The sequence below is a fragment of the Oncorhynchus tshawytscha genome, linkage group LG01 (assembly GCF_018296145.1).
Source record: "Oncorhynchus tshawytscha isolate Ot180627B linkage group LG01, Otsh_v2.0, whole genome shotgun sequence".
NCBI classification, from domain to species: Eukaryota; Metazoa; Chordata; class Actinopteri; order Salmoniformes; family Salmonidae; genus Oncorhynchus; species Oncorhynchus tshawytscha.
In genome coordinates this window covers 70852601-70876161 of record NC_056429.1, presented here as the reverse complement: position 1 = coordinate 70876161, position 23561 = coordinate 70852601, and the positions used below count along the sequence as shown (strand labels likewise).

The 23561-nt window shown below is 42.9% G+C and overlaps 1 protein-coding gene across 2 annotated transcripts in view; it reads left to right on the top strand.

Moving 5' to 3' along the window:
* The first annotated feature begins 801 nt into the window (after nt 1-801).
* Nucleotides 802-23561, top strand: part of spock2 (SPARC (osteonectin), cwcv and kazal like domains proteoglycan 2) — a 77615-nt gene continuing 54855 nt past the window's right edge. For both annotated transcript variants that reach the window (XM_024428899.2, XM_024428890.2), the window contains exon 1: nt 802-1123. In XM_024428899.2, coding sequence (XP_024284667.1) covers nt 935-1123 — 189 coding nt within the window. In that variant the 5' untranslated portion in view covers nt 802-934. The remainder of the gene's footprint in view (nt 1124-23561) is intronic.

Below are 23561 nucleotides of genomic sequence, written 5' to 3'. Positions count from 1 at the left end.
GAGAGAGGAGCAATAAAATGGTATATTCAGTGAAGGAATAGTAAAGACGGCATCCGTTAATCCTGTATTATAATTACAGCGCGTCTACAACAGAACTCCCCTGGGGCTGGCTTGTCCCACCTAGCTCAGCGATATGCAGGTAGGAAAGTGATAGAGGAAATTAAATAGGCACGATAGTAATAGATAGGAGACTGATATAAAGTGATAGGCGATTCCCAGCTGTGAATTATTTGCACAGACTCATGATCTCTGTTACATCTGAACATGACCAAACGGGTATTGGGTTGTCCGTGTACCTCGAGAGTGACTGTGTTATCCCACTGAGCTAAAGCAAATGGCAGTGGCACCGACTTTGCTGATAACTTCTTTATTGAGGAAAAATGTACTTACTACGACTGTGATGTGGTTATCTTCAGATGAATGCACCAACTGTAAATCGCTCTGGATAAGAGCATCTGCTAAATAACTAAAATGTAAAAAGAGTGGTCACAAGAGGACGTTTTAACTGAATGATGTATTGCTTTCTTTAAGACAAGTGGTATATTCAGATCATAGGCTACAATTAGTTAGTTAAACGAGGTAAGATATGATTCCACCATCCACCATTTATCAATTGATGCATGTGTAATGTCCTTATATACGTCATATTCAATGGGAGCAATGAGAGGGAATGTCATAATAGTAGACACTATTGTACCTTTAATGCGTAACCTCGCCAGGTGCTATACATTTCGTAACACATGAGAGCGTCACCCCCCCCCCTCTCTCTCTTTCTCCCTCTACTTCTTTCTCTCTCCCCTCTCCTTTTCGCGGCAGCAGTAGTAGGAAGGCGCATCTCCGCAAACAGGTCACATTTCACTCTCGTCGCATCCTCGTCTTTTTCTCCAGAAGAGAAGCTATATCGAGTGCCGCGCGCCTTTTCTAAGCGCTTACCATGGTGATAATGACCGAATTGGGGGTCCTTCTCGTCCCGGTGATGATGCTGGTGGGATCCACCTTGCAGGCGGATATTAAGAACGGGAAAGAGGCAGAAAAAACAGGGAATTTCATGGAAGACGAGCATTGGCTGTCCACCATTTCACAGTACAGCCGCAAGATCAAGCACTGGAATCGCTTCAGAGACGTGAGTCGCTGTTTTGGTTGATTGAGAGATCCGCGGTAATGCGGTAGGCTGTGTTGATAGGGCAACGGATGCGAGCGGTAGGATTCCGCCCGAGGCACTTCTTTATAATAACCATGTAGCTATTAAAAATATCGCATAGTCAGACCATTATTACTGTTCCAGCTGGCTGATATGCTTTATTATAGGTAATGTTAAAGGGATTCATCGGGATTTTGGCAATGAGGCTTTTTATCTACTTCCTCAGAGTCAGATGAACTCGTGGATACCATTTTTTATGTATCTGTGTCCAGTATGAAGGAAGTTAGAGGTAGTTTCGCGAGCGAATGCTAACTAGCATTAGCGCAATGACTAGTTGATGGGTATCTGCTTACGTGCTTATTTGCAAACAGGGGACAGTTTCGTTGCACACAATACACACTGATTTGGCATTGGATAAATGATAAGATTAACACAGGCATATATCTCTTTCCATTCTTAGACTGTAATTTCAGTAATTTGTGTGGTATAAAAATATTCTGCTAGTAAAATTATGTAGAATTGCATGAAATTTTTAAAAAGGCAATTGTTTTCTCCGATAGGCAAATACGATGATAGATGCTATGATTTTTACTATAAAGGAGATCTATCCACGCCTACTCTTGTCCATGGTGGTCTGTGAACCCGCAACCTTCTGGCCCGTAGCCCTGTACGATATAAAAATTCCTGCGTTCACATGTAATGCTGACAGGACGAAGAACAATTTCTTAAACTGCATATCTAAGGCTTTAGTCTGTCCAGTAAATGGTAGACGTTCCCTGCTATCCACTTTTTTACATTATTATTTTGGTTATAGGGGAGCATCACTTGTTTTGTTTTTCAAGCGTTCAGGGAGGGTTTAGGATAACTATTTCCCTGAAGGGAGCGCCATCCATTTTCATTTTTGAGAGGTCAGATTTTCTCCAGGTAACCTTTTATTATAAATAACGTTCACTCCCCAACCTTGAATTAGCATACTTCTTCAATTCCCGACTTGGAAGACAACAGGTCTTCTAAACTTCCACACAGAATTCGGCACAGAATCTGCAATTCTCTTGTTGTGTGATATGTGCAACGACAAGTTTTGAGAACGGTGATTGGTCAGCAATACCCAACGACAGTTCAGGAATGGCCAATGAGAGCCAGTGAATAAAATAATAATAATGTCTATTTTTTGGGGAACTCAGTCAGAGTCTGAACATAAGTCAGAATAGTATTCTGAACTAAAATATAAACGCATGTTGCAACAATTTCAATAATGTGTCTGAGTTTTTATTTATTTAACCTTTATTTAACCAGGAAGGGCTCATTGAGATTAAAATCTCTTTTTCAAGAGCGCCCTGGCCAAAATAGGCAGCACCAAGTCATTACAAAAAAATTACAGACAGACAACATGAAAAACTACAAGTAATCTAGTAAAAACCATTGAATTCACAAGAGTATAAAACAGCAAATTAAAAACATTGACAGGTCAGGGAATCAGCCTCAAAATCCTTCATCAGTGATTTAAAAACACCAACCGGGACAAGTTCTTCCAGTTTAAAAGTATTTTGTAAGGTGTTCCAAGACGATGGCGCAGAGTACATAAAAGCCCTTTTACCAAATTCAGTTTGGACATTTGGAACAGTTAGCAGGATAAAGTCCAGCGAACGAAGAGAGTACCCACCACATTTCTGAACAATAAAAATGCACAAATAAAAAGGTAGTAAACCCAACATGGCTTTGTAAATAAAAGTATACCAGTGACTGAGCCTACGAGTGACTAGAGAAGGCCAGCCAACCCTGGTAAACAAAGTGCAGTGGTGCGTAAGGGTTTTGCAGTTTAAAATAAATCTCAAAGTGCCATGGTAAAGAGTGTCAATTGATCTCAAACACTGAGCGGAAGCATTCATATATAAAATATCTCCATAGTCTAGTAAAGGCATAAATATAGCTGATCCTTCTGGTTTCAAAAGAAAAACAGGCCTTATTCCTAAAATAAAATCCCAATTTCAGCTTCAATTTTTTTGTAAGTTGTTGAATATGCAATTTAAAAGAGAGGCCGTCATCAATTAAAATTCCAAGATATTTATATGAGGTTACAACCTCAATCTCCTTGCCCTGACAGGTAGTAATAGGTGAAAGGTTCAGAGGTCTATTTCTTGCATTAGAAAACACCATTAGTTTAGTTTTGTCAGTATTGAGGATAAGCATCAATTGACACAAGGTATGTTGAACAGTATAAAAAGCAGTTTGCAAGTTCTGGAAAGCTTTTCTAAGAGATGAGGCACAACAGTAAATAAAGTATCATCAGGATAAAAATAAAGTTGTGTATTTTGGACATTTTTGTCTAAATCATTTATATAAATAGTGAATAAGAGAGGACCAAGTACAGAGCCTTGGGGCACACCATTCAAGACAGACAATTTAACAGATATAAGCCCATCAAATTGAGTGCACTGAGTTTGATCAGACAGATAGTTAGCAAACCATGCAACTGCATGCTCCGAAAGACCTACACTCGACAATCTCTGCCTTAGTATAGCATGACCAACTGTATCAAAAGCCTTAGAGAGATCAATAAAAAGTGAGACACAGTGTTGTTTTTTGTCAATGGCTTCAGTGATATCATTTAAAACCTTCATGGCTGCTGTAATTGTGCTATGCTTCTTCGTGAAGCCCGATTGGTACATTGATAAAATAGAGTTAGTAAATAAAAACTATTTTAGCTGTTCACTTACAAGGGTTTCAAGTATTTTCACCAGGGGTGACAGCTTTGTGATTGGCCTATAATTATTTAAAAGAGTTGGATCTCCCCCTTTTAAAAGTGGTAGGACAAATGCTGATTTCCAGGTATTTGGAATTTCATTACATTCCAGGGTTAGATTGAACAGAGATATAAGTGGTTCAGCTATGAAATCAGCTGCCAGATTTAAAAAGCAGGGATCCAAAAGATCAGGAACTGCAGGCTTTCTCTGATCTAAGGATTTCAGGGCTTTATGTACCACCTGCACTGAGAATGGCAAAAAGCTAAAAGTTTGACCAGCTCTCACTGGTTCATCCACACAGGGTTGTACAGAGACAGAGGACACTGAATAAAACAGCCTACCAGATGATACAAAGTGCTCATTGAAACAATTCAGCATTTCAGTTTTGTCATATATAGCAACAGAGTCCTTCAAAACACAGTTCATGTAAGGAAATCAGTCAATTGAAATAAATGTATTAGGCCCTAATATATGGATTTCTCATGACTGGGAATACAGATATGCATCTGTTGGTCACATATAAAAAGGTAGGGACATGGGTCAGAAAAACAGGCAGTATCTGGTGTGACCACCATTAGCCTCATTCAGCGTGACACATCTCCTTCGCATAGAGTTGATCAAGCTGTTGATTGTGGCCTGTGGAATGATGTCCCACTCCTCTTCAATAGCTGTGTGAAGGTGCTGGATATTATCGAGAACTGGAACACGGTGTCGTACACGTCGTTCTAGAGCATCCCAAACATGCTCAATGGGTGACATGTCTGGTGAGTATGCAGGCCATGGAAGAACTGTGACATTTTCAACTTCCAGGAATTGTGTACAGATCCTTGCAACATGGGGCCGTGCATTATCATGCTGAAACTTGAGGTGATGGCGGCGGACAAATGGCACGACAATGGGCCTCAGGATCTCGGTGTCTCTGCATTCAAATTGCCATCGATAAAATGCAATTGTGTTCATTGTCCATAGCTTATGCCTGCCCATACCATAAACCGCCACCATGGGACACTCTGTTCACAACGTTGACATCAGCAAACCGCTCGCCCACACAACGCCATACATGCTGTCTGCCATCTGCCCGGTACAGTTGAAGTCGGGATTCATCCGTGAAGAGCACACTTCTCCAGCATGCCAGTGGCCATTGAAGATGAGAATTTGCCCATTGAAGTCAGTTACGACACCGAACTGCAGTCAGGTAAAGACCCTGGTGAGGACGACAAGCACACAGATGAGCTTCCCTGAGACAGGTTCTGTTGTCTGACAAAACTGCACATTTTAGAGTGGCCTTTTATTGTCCCCAGCACAAGATGCACCTGTGTAATGGAGAAATGCTCACTAACAGGGATGTAAACAAATTTGTGCACAACATATGAGAGAAATAAGCTTTTTGTGCGTATGAATAATGTCTGGGATCTTTTATTTCAGCTCATGAAACATGGGACCAACACTTTAGAAGTTGAGTTTATGTTTTTGTTCAGAGTAGAATACACCAGGTGCAATTTTGTAATGTGGTTGTGCAGCAGCAGTTTTTCTCTTGTTATGTCAGGTACTGATAGTCAGCTAACAATTTTTTTGATCGCAATTTGTTCTCCTTCAAAGCACTGCACCCACATTCACCCCTTATACGGTTTGCCACGTCCACTTTCTCACAATATGCATTCTGGCCTGCTGTCATCCTGCTATTGACTCAGCCAAGTGTTTGCAAATGACATGTTACAAACAGAATAGGCATAATGCAATTATAATACAAGTTCTGATCATTGATTACCAAGGTAATGCAGTTAGCTTCAAACTGAATCTGGCTTTTAGCCTAAATGGCATCTAGATATTGCTTTGTCATCGAATATTGTGTGTGTGTGTGTGTGTGTGTGTGAAATCCTGCCTCTATCCTGCCACAATATGATTACTAACGATCACAACATGACTTGGACAAGAGGCCTGTTGGATTATACAATGAGTGTAGAAAACATTATGAAACCCTGCTCTTTCCATAACATAGATTGACCAGGTGAATCCAGGTGAAAGCTACAGTGTGGTCAACTCAATATTATGAATGTGTTCTTAATGTTTTGTAAACTCATATTATTTTCAATAATTATATTCCTGTTGTTTTAATTGATCCCATATCTAGGTTGAGGGATTATGTCTTAATTGGAGCATACAACACAATACCAGCTTTTTTTTCCTCTGAGTTAATTATTGCAAGGAAATGTGTGGAAATAGTCCTTATTTCTGTATTGAGGTGATGGTTGGCCCCCTCCATGTCCAAAATAATTCAATAATGTGTCATTGTAAAGGGCAATTCGACATGAATGGAATTACGCTTTGACTCAGATGTTCCACTTTAAAATCTCTTAGATGTAAAGTCCCCTGTTTAGGGTACCTGCGTGGTTATGGTACCGATTCCGACTGACATTTTTGCTTATAAATCGACCTGTGGAAACCATAGATAAAAATGGCTTGGTTTGAGCGATGTCCGCGGGAACCAGGCCTATCAAAGAAAGCACCAGAACCACTGCAAAATCAATGTGATCTCGCATTTTGCACCACACGGTTGAAAAAAGCATGTGATCAAACAAAGTTTTGGACATCATTGATGACGACCTTCTGATAAGGTGATACAAGCATCGGCACACTGCTCCAAAGTTAGCTGCTTAGGCTTCGATCACACCGACAGCGTCCTTGTGCAAAATAGTATGCAGCATCATCTGGATATGCATGCAACAAAACTTCAAAATTCACCTTCTGCTACCATTTCTGTCAAGCAGTTTATGCATACAGTTTAACACATACGTTGGATAAATACAACGTATGCACCGAGCGCACTGCAACTGCCTCTGCATCGCAATGCTGCAAGGCAAATGCAGCGTTTCATTGGAAATGAATGTAATTCTGGTGTACCGAAATGCCATAACGATGTTGGTGTGATCGAAGCTTTAAATCAAATCAAATCAAATTTATTTATATAGCCCTTCGTACATCAGCTGATATCTCAAAGTGCTGTACAGAAACCCAGCCTAAAACCCCAAACAGCAAGCAATGCAGGTGTAGAAGCACGGTGGCTAGGAAAAACTCCCTAGAAAGGCCAAAACCTAGGAAGAAACCTAGAGAGGAACCAGGCTATGTGGGGTGGCCAGTCCTCTTCTGGCTGTGCCGGGTGGAGATTATAACAGAACATGGCCAAGATGTTCAAATGTTCATAAATGACCAGCATGGTCGAATAATAATAAGGCAGAACAGTCAGGTGGAAGTTGAAACTGGAGCAGCAGCATGGCCAGGTGGACTGGGGACAGCAAGGAGTCATCATGTCAGGTAGTCCTGGGGCATGGTCCTAGGGCTCAGGTCAGTTGAAACTGGAACAGCAGCATGGCCAGGTGGACTGGGGACAGCAAGGAGTCATCATGTCAGGTAGTCCTGGAGCTCAGGTCCTAGGGCTCAGGTCCTCCGAGAGAGAGAAAGAAAGAGAGGAGAGAATTAGAGAACGCACACTTAGATTCACACAGGACACCGAATAGGACAGGAGAAGTACTCCAGATATAACAAACTGACCCCAACCCCCCGACACATAAACTACTGCAGCATAAATACTGGAGGCTGAGACAGGAGGGGTCAGGAGACACTGTGGCCCCATCCGAGGTCACCCCCGGACAGGGCCAAACAGGAAGGATATAACCCCACCCACTTTGCCAAAGCACAGCCCCCACACCACTAGAGGGATATCTTCAACCACCAACTTACCATCCTGAGACAAGGCTGAGTATAGCCCACAAAGATCTCCGCCACGGCACAACCCAAGGGGGGCGCCAACCCAGACAGGATGACCACAACAGTGAATCAACCCACTCAGGTGACACACCCCCTCCAGGGACGGCATGAGAGAGCCCCAGTAAGCCAGTGACCCAGCCCCTGTAATAGGGTTAGAGGCAGAGAATCCCAGTGGAAAGAGGGGAACCGGCCAGGCAGAGACAGCAAGGGCGGTTCGTTGCTCCAGAGCCTTTCCGTTCACCTTCCCACTCCTGGGCCAGACTACACTCAATCATATGACCCACTGAAGAGATGAGTCTTCAGTAAAGACTTAAAGGTTGAGACCGAGTTTGCGTCTCTGACATGGGTAGGCAGACCGTTCCATAAAAATGGAGCTCTATAGGAGAAAGCCCTGCCTCCAGCTGTTTGCTTAGAAATTCTAGGGACAATTAGGAGGCCTGCGTCTTGTGACCGTAGCGTACGTGTAGGTATGTACGGCAGGACCAAATCAGAGAGATAGGTAGGAGCAAGCCCATGTAATGCTTTGTAGGTTAGCAGTAAAACCTTGAAATCAGCCCTTGCTTTGACAGGAAGCCAGTGTAGAGAGGCTAGCACTGGAGTAATATGATCAAATTTTTTGGTTCTAGTCAGGATTCTAGCAGCCGTATTTAGCACTAACTGAAGTTTATTTAGTGCTTTATCCGGGTAGCCGGAAAATAGAGCATTGCAGTAGTCTAACCTAGAAGTGACAAAAGCATGGATTAATTTTTCTGCATCATTTTTGGACAGAAAGTTTCTGATTTTTGCAATGTTACGTAGATGGAAAAAAGATGTCCTTGAAATGGTCTTGATATGTTCTTCAAAAGAGAGATCAGGGTCCAGAGTAACGCCGAGGTCCTTCACAGTTTTATTTGAGACGACTGTACAACCATTAAGATTAATTGTCAGATTCAACAGAAGATCTCTTTGTTTCTTGGCACCTAGAACAAGCATCTCTGTTTTGTCCGAGTTTAATAGTAGAAAGTTTGCAGCCATCCACTTCCTTATGCCTGAAACACATGCTTCTAGCGAGGGCAATTTTGGGGCTTCACCATGTTTCATTGAAATGTACAGCTGTGTGTCATCCGCATAGCAGTGAAAGTTTACATTATGTTTTCGAATAACATCCCCAAGAGGTAAAATATATAGTGAGAACAATAGTGGTCCTAAAACGGAACCTTGAGGAACACCGAAATTTACAGTTGATTTGTCAGAGGACAAACCATTCACAGAGACAAACTGATATCTTTCCGACAGATAAGATCTAAACCAGGCCAGAACTTGTCCGTGTAGGCCAATTTGGGTTTCCAATCTCTCCAAAAGAATGTGGTGATCGATGGTATCAAAAGCGGCACTAAGGTCTAGGAGCACGAGGACAGATGCAGAGCCTCGGTCCGATGCCATTAAAATGTCATTTACCACCTTCACAAGTGCCGTCTCAGTACTATGATGGGGTCTAAAACCAGACTGAAGCATTTCGTATACATTGTTTGTCTTCAGGAAGGCAGTGAGTTGCTGAGCAACAGCCTTCTCTAAAATTTTTGAGAGGAATGGAAGATTCGATATAGGCCGATAGTTTTTATATTTTCTGGGTCAAGGTTTGGCTTTTTCAAGAGGGGCTTTATTACTGCCACCTTTAGTGAGTTTGGTACACATCCAGTGGATAGAGAGCCGTTTATTATGTTCAACATAGGAGGGCCAAGCACAGGAAGCAGCTCTTTCAGTAGTTTAGTTGGAATAGGGTCCAGTATGCAGCTTGAAGGTTTAGAGGCCATGATTATTTTCATCATTGTGTCAAGAGATATAGTACTAAAACACTTGAGCGTCTCTCTTGATCCTAGGTCCTGGCAGAGTTGTGCAGACTCAGGACAACTGAGGTTTGGAGGAATACGCAGGTTTAAAGAAGAGTCCGTAATTTGCTTTCTAATAATCATAATCTTTTCCTCAAAGAAGTTCATGAATTTATCACTGCTAAAGTGAAAGTCATCCTCTCTTGGGGAATGCTGCTTTTTAGTTAGCTTTGCGACAGTATCAAAAAGGAATTTCGGATTGTTCTTATTTTCCTCAATTAAGTTAGAAAAATAGGATGATCGAGCAGCAGTAAGGGCTCTTCGGTACTGCACGGTACTGTCTTTCCAAGCTAGTCGGAAGACTTCCAGTTTGGTGTGGCGCCATTTCTGTTCCAATTTTCTGGAAGCTTGCTTCAGAGCTCGGGTATTTTCTGTGTACCAGGGAGCTAGTTTCTTATGAGAATTTCTTTTAGTTTTTAGGGGTGCAACTGCATCTAGGGTATTGCGCAAGGTTAAATTGAGATCCTCAGTTAGGTGGTTAACTGATTTTTGTCCTCTAGCGTCCTTGGGTAGGCAGAGGGAGTCTGGAAGGGCATCAAGGAATCTTTGTGATGTCTGTGAATTTATAGCACGACTTTTGATGTTCCTTGGTTGGGGTCTGAGCAGATTATTTGTTGCAATTGCAAACGTAATAAAATGGTGGTCCGATAGTCCAGGATTATGAGGAAAAACATTAAGATCCACCACATTTATTCCATGGGACAAAACTAGGTCCAGCGTATGACTGTGACAGTGAGTGGGTCCAGAGACATGTTGGACAAAACCCACTGAGTCGATGATGGCTCTGAAAGCCTTTTGGAGTGGGTCTGTGGACTTTTCCATGTGAATATTAAAGTCACCAAAGATTAGAATATTATCTGCTATGACTACAAGGTCCGATAGGAATTCAGGGAACTCAGTGAGAAACGCTGTATATGGCCCAGGAGGCCTGTAAACAGTAGCTATAAAAAGTGATTGAGTAGGCTGCATAGATTTCATGACTAGAAGCTCAAAAGACGAAAACGTCATTTTTTTTTTTTGTAAATTGAAATTTGCTATCGTAAATGTTAGCAACCCCTCTGCCTTTGCGGGATGCACGGGGATATGGTCACTAGTGTAGCCAGGAGGTGAGGCCTCATTTAAAACAGTAAATTCATCAGGCTTAAGCCATGTTTCAGTCAGGCCAATCACATCAAGATTATGATCAGTGATTAGTTCATTGACTATAATTGCCTTTGAAGTAAGGGATCTAACATTAAGTAGCCCTATTTTGAGATGTGAGGTATCATGATCTCTTTCAGTAATAACAGGAATGGAGGTGGTCTTTATCCTAGTGAGATTGCTAAGGCGAACACCGCCATGTTTAGTTTTGCCCAACCTAGGTCGAGGCACAGACACGGGCTTTAGTGATTTGATGCCTGCCTTGGAGCTCCGGTATCAAACGTAACATCACTAGCCAGCATCCCATATGCCTAATGTTTGAAGCTATCTCTGCCACGGGATAAGATAGTATCTTCCCCAGTTATATAAGTTGAAGTTATTGCCTTAAAGGTTGACTTAGTGAAATGACGTTGCCACGAGCAGCACCGCAGATGTTGAGATGAGCGAGATGCAAGACTTCGCTCTCACACATAAACACACTATCTGCGCTTGTGCACAAGTTCGCTTCAAGCTGTTCACAGTGTGTTAGCCAGGCCACTAAAACAGCAGAGAAGTTGAACCTTGCGCTTCAACACTTAGTTGTTGCTGAAATTGACCCACTATGACAGGGGTGTCAAACTCATTCCATGGCAAGGCCTAGTGTCTGCAGGTTTTTGGGTTTTCCTTTCAATTAAGACAGGCAACCAGGTGAGGGGAGTTCCTTACTAATTAGTGACCTTATTTCATCAAATCAAGTACAAGGGAGGAGCAACTAATGTGCAGATACTCGACCCTTTGTGGAAAGAGTTTGACACATGCATTATGCCGTTTACTTTCTGCATCTAGGTCATATCGCTGAGTATACCTTTAAAAGGGCCAGTAGTTGATTTGGAAGGTTACCCATGTTTCTTTGAGTAAAAACATCTTTTGTGACCTGAAGGTTCCCCTAGCTACCTGTCAAGCCTTTTGAGTTAAATAAATCCCCATTTGAGAACGGAATTGCCTTGTCTGACTCTTGGTTTTGCACTACCACACATGTGACAGTCCTCCACCTATGGAGTGGTGACACATCTTTGAACAGAAATAAATGGAAAATGCAAACAATTGGAAAATGAGTTAAACGGCAGTTTTTCAGGAAATGACTTGGTTATTCTATGAAGGATCACCCATGACATTGTTAAATAAGCCAAATTTACTCAAATTATCGCTGACGAAGTTTAATATTAATGCAACAATGGAAAACAATAATTATAAGCAGATCATAAGAACATGCACACAATTATGCTTCGCACACACAGTATATACACACACAACCACAAAAACATACATGAATATTAAATATGTATTCTATTTGAAAATGAAGACCGACGGTATGCAGAGCTTGCATTGGATTGTTTGAGGCCGATGGCTGTTTCGCTTTTGATAAAATCTCATCCCCCAACTCTAAATAGACTTGATTCTTGTTCTTTCTATATTCCTGGTATAGTCAGTATCTTCTGTACCCTAGCGTGATTCACGGTTGAGCCAACATGCTTTATCCCCTGGCCTCCTCTTCAAATGGCCATTGTGATGATCAAAGAGTCATTTTGCACTCAATTAGTAGTCCATGTTCAATATGAACTCTTAACACAAAGCAAATGGACACCGAAAGAGGCTGTTGATCCAGCAAAGGAAATTGTATTGGTCGCATACACATATTTTGCAGATGTAATCGCAGGTACAGCGAAACGCTTATGTTTCCTCTTTGTCTCAAACTCCATTAAAAGTCTCAAACTCTCCTTTTCCACCCAGGTTTCACAGTCACACAAACTGGTCAAAATGTTAATATGTTAATAAGATGTTCAATGAGACTCCATTATAGGGGTGATGAGCTATGATTGCTGATATTACTCTATCAACCTGGATCAAATTTAGATAGACTCATCCGATGAGTCCGGCTATGTCTTAAATTGCACCCTATTCCCCTATGTAGTGCACTACTTTTGACCAGGATATATAGCACTATATAGAAAATAGGGTACTATTTGGGATTCAGCCTCCATCATTGTGTAGCAGCTTACCAGTCAAGCCACCATCTTATCCATTCTTGTTATAAAAATAAATTAGATGACACTGCATTATTGAAATTGCAGTCACTCTGCACGTTATGCATAATTTATCAGATTTAGTCTCTCTGATTGCAGAAGCCAAATCAACAGTGAATACAATTTTATGCTCAACTAACTTTCCCCTATTAACGTCACATTGTGAAGTCATACTTTCGAATCAGTCTGATCAGCATTGGAGACAGTGGGCTTGTCCCAAATGGCACCCTATTTCCTACATAGAGCACTACTTTTGGTCAGAGCCCTATGGTGTTTTCTATCGTTGATGATGACACAGAATAGATCAGTTTAGAATGTTCATCAGACTGCTAATGAGACGCACCTGTGGGAGAGGATCACACACACTCCTTATTTTTAGGAGAGTGTGTAGTGGTGCTGAAACACAAATGCACTCACACAGTAGCACACTGTTGGAATAAAAACAAGCAGAGCTGACCTATCCTTAGGTCTCTCTCTCTCTCTCTCTCTCTTGCTCTCTCTCTCTCTTGCTCTCTCTCTCTCTCTCTCTCTCTTGCTCTCTCGCTCTCTCTCTCTCTCTTTCTCATCGAATCGGTTCAATCTGCATTCCCCCTCCAACAATTCTTCCCCCTTTCTCTTTTTATATCCTACTCCTCATCACCCCTCTCTCCCTCTCTCTCTGTGCTGGTTAGAAGTAGCAGTAGCACTAGAGAGCACAGCTCTCTTCCACAGCAGTGGGCCAGGGCTGTGCCACTAAGTCCCTGCCTGCACCTGTTCTTCTCCTCCACTTCATTTTTAATGAACAGAAAACGTTCTGTGCATTCACACAAACCTCAGTCCCCCATGCAGTCGATGCCAGTCAAATAAAAAATTCAGGATGGCTGGGCACGCAGGTAGGTGGGGGGGGTGTAGACAGTTTGGTTGTCGAAGCGAAGCTCATTATGAAGATTCAGTGATTCAGGCCCGGATGTGGTCATGATGGTGTTGGGTTCAGTGTGTGTCTGTTGTTTGCCAGCTTGATCATCAAATCATGTGGATGTAATTTTGCTTGTGTTTGTGAACCGTTAAAGCTAGAAAGCAATGCAAGCAGTTGGCTTGGTGGCTAAAGCAATATAACCTGCCACATGGAGCCTAGCGTTCACCTGGGCTCCGAGACAATGATCTTTATGTCAGGGTGGTTGCATTACATATATAGGTTGCTCCCAAATGGCACCCTATTCCATATATAGTGCACTACTTTTGACTAGAGCCCAAGTACGGAATAGGATGCAATTTGGGACTCTCTTGGACTTAGCTAAACACACACAAAACAAAGGTTGTTTGATAAACGCCAACCATGGCACCTGTTCCTCATCTTGTCTGATGTTGGCACAACAAACACCCGCCCCTTCAGTCCCCCAAACAGAAATTGTTAAGACCACACTGTAAAATGGAAACAGAACCCATTGGCCTTATTCAAATACTTCAGAAATGCATCCTTCCTTGAGGAAGATTGTGTTTGTCACCAATCCAACCAAATGAGGTCTGTGATTACTTCAAGGAAGGATGCATTTCTGAAGTATTTGAATAAGGCCAATGGGTTCTGTTTCCATTTTACAGTGTGGTCTTAACAATTTCTGTTTGGGGGACTGAAGGGGCGGGTGTTTGTTGGTGACAGTGCAGCCAAATACTCAATTTAAGATGATTCAGGAGATTACTGTGTGGGTGATGTCAGGGAATTATTACTGTAGTTTACTGTACCAGTCCTGGATATTGCCCTTGTTCAGAATGTGAAACTCTATGCATGCTTTCCCTTTAACAGCTGTTTATTTAATTATTATTTATTTAAAGTATGTTTATGTTTTTAGATTGAGATATTTCATGTACTTTCCTCATTTGGTTAGTATTTATAGCTTTGTCAAGAAAGATCCCCTCACCAACACTTTGTTGTCTTGTGAACATAGATCAGCAGGCATGGCGTAGTAGATAGTGTGCCTAGATCAGCAGCTATATAGCGCTGTTGGGTGTCTTGGCCCAGCTCCAGAAGATGTGGGCTCTTGGGAAGTCTGCGTAGATAGACTGTGCCTAGATCAGCAGGCATGGCGTAGATTGAGTGCACCTAGATCAGCACTGACAGAGAGAGGGGTTGAGAGCATCATGCTGCTCTGTGGGGTGTTTAGGCTCCGCATCAGAGGTTGAGAGCACAGTGCTACACTGTGGGGTGTCTTGGCCCAGCACGAGAGAGATGGGTGGGATGGAATTGAATGAGAACAAAACAAAATATCCTTTCATCATCCTCCACTATGCACTCCCAGACAGCATTCCAAATGACAACCTATTCCCTGTATAGTGCACTACTTTTGACCAAGGCCCATAGGGAAAGAAACAATAATTATTGTGAATTGCTGTAATTTCCTGGAAAGACACAATCATTCATAATAAGTGTCCTAGTCGGTCTCTGAAATGCCACTGAAGTTGTTGTGTTGTTTTGCCTTGAGGCACTTGGGCCCTGGTCAAAAGTAGTGCACTACATAGGGTACAGAGTACCACTTGGGAGACTGCCTGTGTTTCAGTGCAGGCTGTTGTGTTGTATGAAATGTAGACCTTTCTGTTCCTCTTCCTCCCACTGTGTGTGTTGTGGAAGACAACTGCGCTGTATGTGTGAAATAATTCAATAGTATTGAAATATTCGCAATACTCAATATTTCACAACTGGATCAAGTGTTCTTGTTTGTTCTACTTTAATCTCACTATACTACGCTCTGTCACTATTGTAGCATTAATGCAGTGACGGGTCATACACTCATGTGAAATGGTATCAGGCCTGATTAGATGTGAATCACTTTAATTCCCTTGCTGAGTCCAGAAAGGGTTCTAAATTCAGCTGTATTTAGGATGGCCTGCCGGCCGAGGCTGCAAGCAGCAGCAGCAAGACACGCAATCTATAATCAATTACAGCTGGATACTGTGACAGTACTGTGTGTGTGTGTTTGACATCACTAGGGGACATTAATAACACAGCATGGGGGGAAATGGAAACACTTAGAGGATTTAAAATGTTCAATCGCTTTCTGCACTTTTCTTTTTTTCTTGTTTTTCTCTGGTTCTCCTCTCTCTTGCTCTACCACTCTCTCTCATCCCTCTTTCTCTCTCTGCCCCTTTCTCTCTCACATGCTCCCTGTCACTCATTCACCCTCTTTCTCTCTTCATATCTCCTTTTCCCACTCTCCCTCTGTATTCTCTAAGTCCGACTCCCCCAGAGGTACTGAACACCTCTCACCTCGCCGCTCTGACAGCTCTCATATTGCCCTCCCTAGCCTCTACTCTCTACCTCCCTACCCTCCCTAGCCTCTACTCTCTACCTCCCTACCCTCCCTAGCCTCTACTCTCTACCTCCCTACCCTCCCTAGCCTCTACTCTCTACCTCCCTACCCTCCCTAGCCTCTACTCTCTACCTCCCTACCCTCCCGAGTCTCTACTCTCTACCTCCCTACCCTCCCAGCCATCCCTAGCCTATACTCTCTACCTCCCTACCCTCCCTAGCCTCTACTCTCTACCTCCCTACCCTCCCTAGCCTCTACTCTCTACCTCCCTAGCCTCTACTCTCTACCTCCCTACCCTCCCAGCCCTCCCTAGCCTCTACTCTCGACCTCCCTACCCTCCCAGCCCTCTAAGCGCTCCCATGATCAGCAGCTTCTGAGCTGGATCCCCCCACACAAGACCTGACCCTGCCTCCCTACAGCTCCCTACACTTCCCTACAGCCAGAGGGAGGTGTATAGATATATATATTCTTAATTCCATTCCTCTACTTAGATGTGTATATTGGATATATGTTGTGAAATTGTTAGATATTACTTGTTAGATATTACTATACTGTTGGAGCTAGAAGCACAAGCATTTCACTACACCCGCAATAACATCTGTTAAACACGTGTATGTGACCAATAACATTTGATTTTGATTTGATTTGAGGAGTGGGCTGGTGCTGCTGCTGCTGCTACTGCAGTGTGTGATCTGCCTCCATTCACTCCACACTTTTAATCTGGAAACCCCTGGTTGGAAACGAGGGAGACCCCTGTGTCCATATATACACACACCCATGCATATCGGCCAATTAGTAGGCTCTAGTGATCTTTTTTTATTAAAAAAAAAAATGTATTGGTTTTAGATCACAACAGAATCACAACAAAATATATATACATTTACATTTAGGCTCTAGGGAGCAAATCCGTGCTTCACAGCTCCAGTGAAGCAACACACTGCTGACATAGTATAACACTGCTGACATAGTATAACACTGCTGACATAGCAACACACTGCTGACATAGCGACACACTGCTGACATAGCAACACCCTGCTGACATAGCAACACCCTGCTGACATAGCAACACCCTGCTGACATAGCAACACCCTGCTGACATAGCAACACCCTGCTGACATAGAAACACACTGCTGACATAGCAACACACTGCTGACATAGCAACACACTGCTGACATAGCAACACACTGCTGACATAGCAACACCCTGCAGACATAGCAACACCCTGCTGACATAGCAACACACTGCTGACATAACAACACACTGCTGACATAGCAACACACTGCTGACATAGCAACACACTGCTGACATAGTATAACACTGCTGACATAGCGACACACTGCTGACATAGCGACACACTGCTGACATAGCGACACACTGCTGACATAGCAACACACTGCTGACATAGCAACACACTGCTGACATAGCAACACACTGCTGACATAGGAACACCCTGCTGACATAGCAACACACTGCTGACATAGCAACACCCTGCTGACATAGCAACACCCTGCAGACATAGCAACACACTGCTGACATAGAAACACACTGCTGACATAGCAACACACTGCTGACATAGCAACACACTGCTGACATAGCAACACACTGCTGACATAGCATAACACGTTGGAGGAGAGAAGAAAGTATACAATGTTCTGGAGTCCAGAGAGGATGTCCCATGTGTTCTCCTCTTAGACCATGACTGATTAGATCTACAATCAAAGGGAGGAGTCTGTGTCTGGTTCTCAGGAGACTAGAATATAAGAACATGATGTAGCACAAAGCCTGTACATATGTAGCAAAGCAGTACTGCAGTAGAGGCTCCTACGGATGGAACTGAAGGTTTGGTTCTAAACTTCGCTCTATTATTAAATCAAGCATTTATTGGTCCCATACACATGGTTAGCAGATGTTAATGCGAGTGTAGCGAAATGCTTGTGCTTTTAGTTCCGACTATGCAGTAATATCTAATAATTATTTGAACAAATTCACAACAACTACCTTGTTGTACACACAAATACACACAAATGTAAAGGGATGAATAGAATATGTACATATAAATATATGGATGAGCGATGGCGTGCGGCATAGGCAAGATGCAGTAGATTGTATAGAATACAGTATATACAGTTGAAGTCTGAAGTTTACATACACTTTAGCCAAATCAAATCAAATGTATTTATATAGCCCTTCGTACATCAGCTGATATCTCAAAGTGCTGTACAGAAACCCAGCCTACAACCCCAAGCAGCAAGCAATGCAGGTGTAGAAGCACGGTGGCTAGGAAAAACTCCCTAGAAAGGCCAAAACCTAGGGAGAAACCTAGGGAGGAACCAGACTATGAGGGGTGGCCAGTCCTCTTCTGGCTGTGCCGGGTGGAGATTATAACAGAACCAAGATGTTCAAATGTTCATAAATGACCAACATGGTCAAATAATAATAATTACAGTAGTTGTCGAGGGTGCAGCAAGTCAGCACCTCAGGAGTAAATGTCAGTTGGTTTTTCATAGCCGATCATTAGGAGTATCTCTACCGCTTCTGCTGTCTCTAGAGAGTTGAAAACAGCAGGTCTGGGACAGGTACCACGTCCGGTGAACAGGTCAGGGTTCCATAGCCGCAGGCAGAACAGTTGAAACTGGAGCAGGTGGACTGGGGACAGCAAGGAGTTATCATACAGGTCCTCAGGTCCTCCGAGAGAGAGAAAGAAAGAGAGAAAGAGAGAATTAGAGAGAGCACACTTAAATTCACACAGGACACTGGATAAGACAGGAGAAGAACTCCAGATATAACAGACTGACCCTAGCCCCCCGACACATAAACGACAGCAGCATAAATACTGGAGGCTGAGACAGGAGGGGTCAGGAGACACTGTGGCCCCATCCGATGATATCCCCGGACAGGGCCAAACAGGAAGGATATAACCCCACCCACTTTGCCAAAGCACAGCCCCCACACCACAAAGAGGGATATCTTCAACCACCAACTTACCATCCTGAGACAAGGCCGAGTATAGCCCACAAAGATCTCCGCCACGGATGCCAACCCAGACAGGAAGATCACGTCAGTGGACGTCAATACATTTAAACTTCAAAAATCACTTTCACAATTTCTGACATTTAATCCTAGTAACAATTCCCTCTCTCACCACTTTATTTTAAGAATGTGAAATGTCAGACTAATAGTAGAGAGGTTGATTTATTTATTTCAGATTTTATATCTTCCATCACATTCCCAGTGGGTCAGAAATGTACATGCACTCAATTAGTATTTGGTAGCATTGCCTTTAAATTGTTTAAGTTGGGTCAAACATTTCGGGTAGCCTTCCACAAGCTTCCCACAATAAGTTGGGTGAATTTTGGCCCATTCCTCCTGACAGAGCTGGTGTAACTGAGTCAGGTGGGTAGGCGTCCTTGCGCACACACGCTTTTTCAGTTCTGCCTACACATTTTCTATAGCATTGAGGTCAGGGCTTTGTGATGGCCACTCCAATACCTTGACTTTGTTGTCTTTAAGCCATTTTGCCACAATTTTGGAAGTATGCTTGGGGTCATTGTCGATTTGGAAGACCCATTTGTGATCAAGCTTTAACTTCCTGACTGATGTCTTGAGATGTTGCTTCAATATATCCACATAATATTCCTCCCTCAAGATGTCATCTATTCGGTGAAGTGCACCAGTCCCTCCTGCAGCAAAGCACCCCCACAACATGATGCTGCCACCCCTGTGCTTCAAGGTTGGGATGGTGTTCTTCGGCTTGCAAGCGTCTCCCTTTTTCCTCCAAACATAACGACGGTCATCATGGCCAAACAGTTCTATTTTTGTTTCATCAGACCAGAGGACATTTCTCCAAAAAGTGCATTCTTTGTCCCCATGTGCAGTTGCAAACCGTAGTCTGTCTTTTTTATGGCGGTTTTGGAGCAGTGGCTTCTTCCTTGCTGAGCGGCCTTTCAGGTTATGTCGTTATAGGACTCATTTTACTGTGGATATAGATACTTTTGTACCTGTTTCCTCCAGCATCGTCACAAGGTCCTTTGCTGTTGTTCTGGGTTTGATTTGCACTTTTCACACCAAAGTATGTTAATCTCTAGGAGACAGAACACGTCTCCTTCCTGAGTGATATGACAACTGCGTGGTCCCATGGAGTTCATATTTGCGTACTATTGTTTGTACAGATGAATGTGGTACCTTCAGGCGTATGAAAGTTGCTCCCAAGGATGAACCAGACTTGTGGAGGTCTACAATTTTGGAGGACTTGGCTGATTTCTTTTGATTTTCCCATGATGTCAAGCAAAGAGGCACTGAGTTTGAAGTTAGGCCTTGAAATACATCCACAGTTACACCTCCATTTGACTCAAATGATGTCAGTTAGCCTATCAGAAGCTTCTAACACCATGACATCATTTTCTGGAATTTTCCAAGCTGTTTAAAGGCACAGTCAGTTTAGTGTATGTAAACTTCTGACCCACTGGAATTGTGATACAGTGAATTATAAGTGAAATAATCTGTCTGCAAACAATTGTTGGAAAAAATACTTGTGTCATGCACAAAGTAGATGTCCTAACCAACTTGCCAAAACTATAGTTTGTTAACAAGAAATTTGTGGAGTGGTTGAAAAACAAGTTTTAATGACTCCAACCTAAGTGTATGTAAACTTCTGACTTCAACTGTACATATGAGATGAGTAATGTAAGATATGTAAACATTATTAAAGTGGCGTTATTTAAAATGACCAGTGATTCTTTTATTAAGTCCATTTATTTAAGTGGCCAGAGATTTGAGTCTGTATGTTTGCAGCAGCCTCTCTATTAGAGGTCGACCGATTAATCGGAATGGCTGATTAATTAGGGCCGATTTCAAGTTTTCATATCAATCGAAAATCGGTATTTTTTGGACACCGATTTGGCCAATTTAAAAAACAATTGTATTTATTTTTACACCTTTATTTATTTAGGCAAGTCAGTTAAGAACACATTCTTATTTTCAATGACGGCCTAGGAACGGTGGGTTAGCTGCCTTGTTCAGGGGAAGAACGACAGATTTTTACCTTGTCAGCTCGGGGATTCAATCTTGCAACCTTACAGTTAACTAGTCCAACGCTCTAACCACCTGCTTTACATTGCACTCCGCGAGGAGCCTGCCTGTTTCGCGAATGCAATAAGAAGCCAAGGTAAGTTGCTAGCTAGCATTAAACTTATCTAATAAAACAACAATCAATCATAATCACTAGTTAACTATACATGGTTAGGGCCTCCCGGGTGGCGCAGTGGCGCAGAGTCGTGGGGTGACGCACAATTGGCCTAGCGTCGTCCGGGTTAGGGAGAGATATCCTTGTCTCATCGCGCACCAGCGACTCCTGTGGAGGGCTGGGTGCAGTGCACGCTAACCAAGGTTGCCAGGTGCACAGTGTTTCCTCCGACACATTGGGTTGGATGCGCGCTGTGTTAAGAAGCAGTGCGGCTTGGTTGGGTTGTGTATCGGAGCACGCATGACTTTCAACCTTCGTCTCTCCCGAGCCCGTACGGGAGTTGTAGTGATGAGACAAGATCGTAGCTACTAACACTTCTCTTGCGTTCATTGCACGCAGAGTCAGGGTATATGCAGCAGTTTGGGCCGCCTGGCTCGTTGCGAACTATTTTGCCAGAATTTTACGTAATTATGACATAACATTGAAGGTTGTGCAATGTAACAGGAATATTTAGACTTATGGATGCCACCCATTAGATAAAATACAGAACGGTTCCGTATTCCACTGAAAGAATAAACGTTTTGTTTTCGAGATGATCATTTCCAGATTCGACCATATTAATGACCTAAGGCTCGTATTTCTGTGTGTTATTATGTTATAATTAAGTCTATGATTCGATAGAGCAGTCTGACTGAGCGACGGTAGGCAGCAGCAGGCTCGTAAGCATTCATTCAAACAGCACTTTTGTGCGTTTTGCCAGCAGCTCTTCGCAATGCTTCAAGCATTGAGCTGTTTATGACTTCAAGCCTATCAACTCCTGAGATTAGGCTGGTGTAACTGATGTGAAATGGCTAGCTAGTTAGCGTAGTGCGCGCTAATAGCGTTTAAAACATCACTCGCTCTGAGACTTGGAGTAGTTGTTCCCCTTGCTCTGCATGGGTAACGCTGCTTCGAGGGTGGCTGTTGTCGATGTGTTCCTGGTTCGAGCCCAGGTATGGGGTGAGGAGAGGGATGGAAGCTATACTGTTACACTGGCAATACTAAAGTGCCTATAAGAACATCCAATAGTCAAAGGTATATGAAATACAAATCGTATAGAGAGAAATAGTCCTATAATTCCTATAATAACTACAACCTAAAACTTCTTACCTGGGAATATTGAAGGCTCATGTTAAAAGGAACCACCAGCTTTCATATGTTCTCATGTTCTGAGCAAGGAACCTAAATGTTAGCTTTGTTACATGGCACATATTCCACTTTTACTTTCTTCTCCAACACTTTGTTTTTGCATTATTTAAACGAAATTGAACATGTTTCATTATTTATTTGAGGATACACTGATTTTATTGATGTATTATATTAAGTTAAAATAAGTGTTCAATTCAGTATTGTTGTAATTGTCATTATTACAAATAAATAAATAAAAATTGGCCGATTAATCGGCATCAGCTTTTTTTTTGGTCCTCCAATAATCTGTATCGGTATCGGCGCTGAAAAAAATCATAATCGGTCGACCTCTACTCTCTATGTTAGTGATGGCTGTTTAACAGTCTGATGGCCTTGAGATAGAATCTGTTTTTCAGTCTCTCGGTCCCAGCTTTGATGCACCTGTACTGACCTCGCCTTCTGGATGATTGCGGGGTGAACAGGCAGTGGCTCGGGTGGTTGTTGTCCTTGATGATCTTTTTGGCCTTCCTGTAACATCGGGTGCTGTAGGTGTCCTGGAGGGCAGGTAGTTTGCCCCCGGTGATGCGTTGTGCAGACCGCACTACTCTCCGGAAAGCCTTGTGGTTGAGGGTGGTGCAATTGCCGCAGCAGGCGGTGATACATATTTAAAAGTTTGTGTGTTTTTGGTGACAAGCCAAATTTCTTCAGCCTCCTAAGGTTGAAGAGGGGCTGTTGCACCTTCACCACGCTGTCTGTGCGGGTGAACCATTTCAGTTTGTCCGTGATGTGTACGCCAAGGAACTTAAAACTTTCCACCTTCTCCACTACTGTCCCCTTGATGTGGATGGGGGTGTGCTCCCTCTGCTGTTTCCTGTAGTCCACGATCATCTCCTTTGTTTAGTTGACATTGAGAGAGGTTATTTTTATGACACCACACCCCGAGGGCCCTCACCTCTTCCCTGTAGGCCATCTCGTCATTGTTGGTAATCAGGCCTACCGTTGTAGTGTCGTTTGCAAACTTGATGATTTGATTTGGAAGCGTGCATGGCCACGCAGTCGTGGGTGAACAGGGAGTGCAGGAAAGGGCTGAGAACGCACCCAGGGTCTCGAGCTTAATGACGAGTTTGGAGGGTACCATGGTGTTAAATGCTGAGCTGTAGTCAGTGAACAGCATTCTTACATAAGTATTCCTCTTGTCCAGATGGGATAG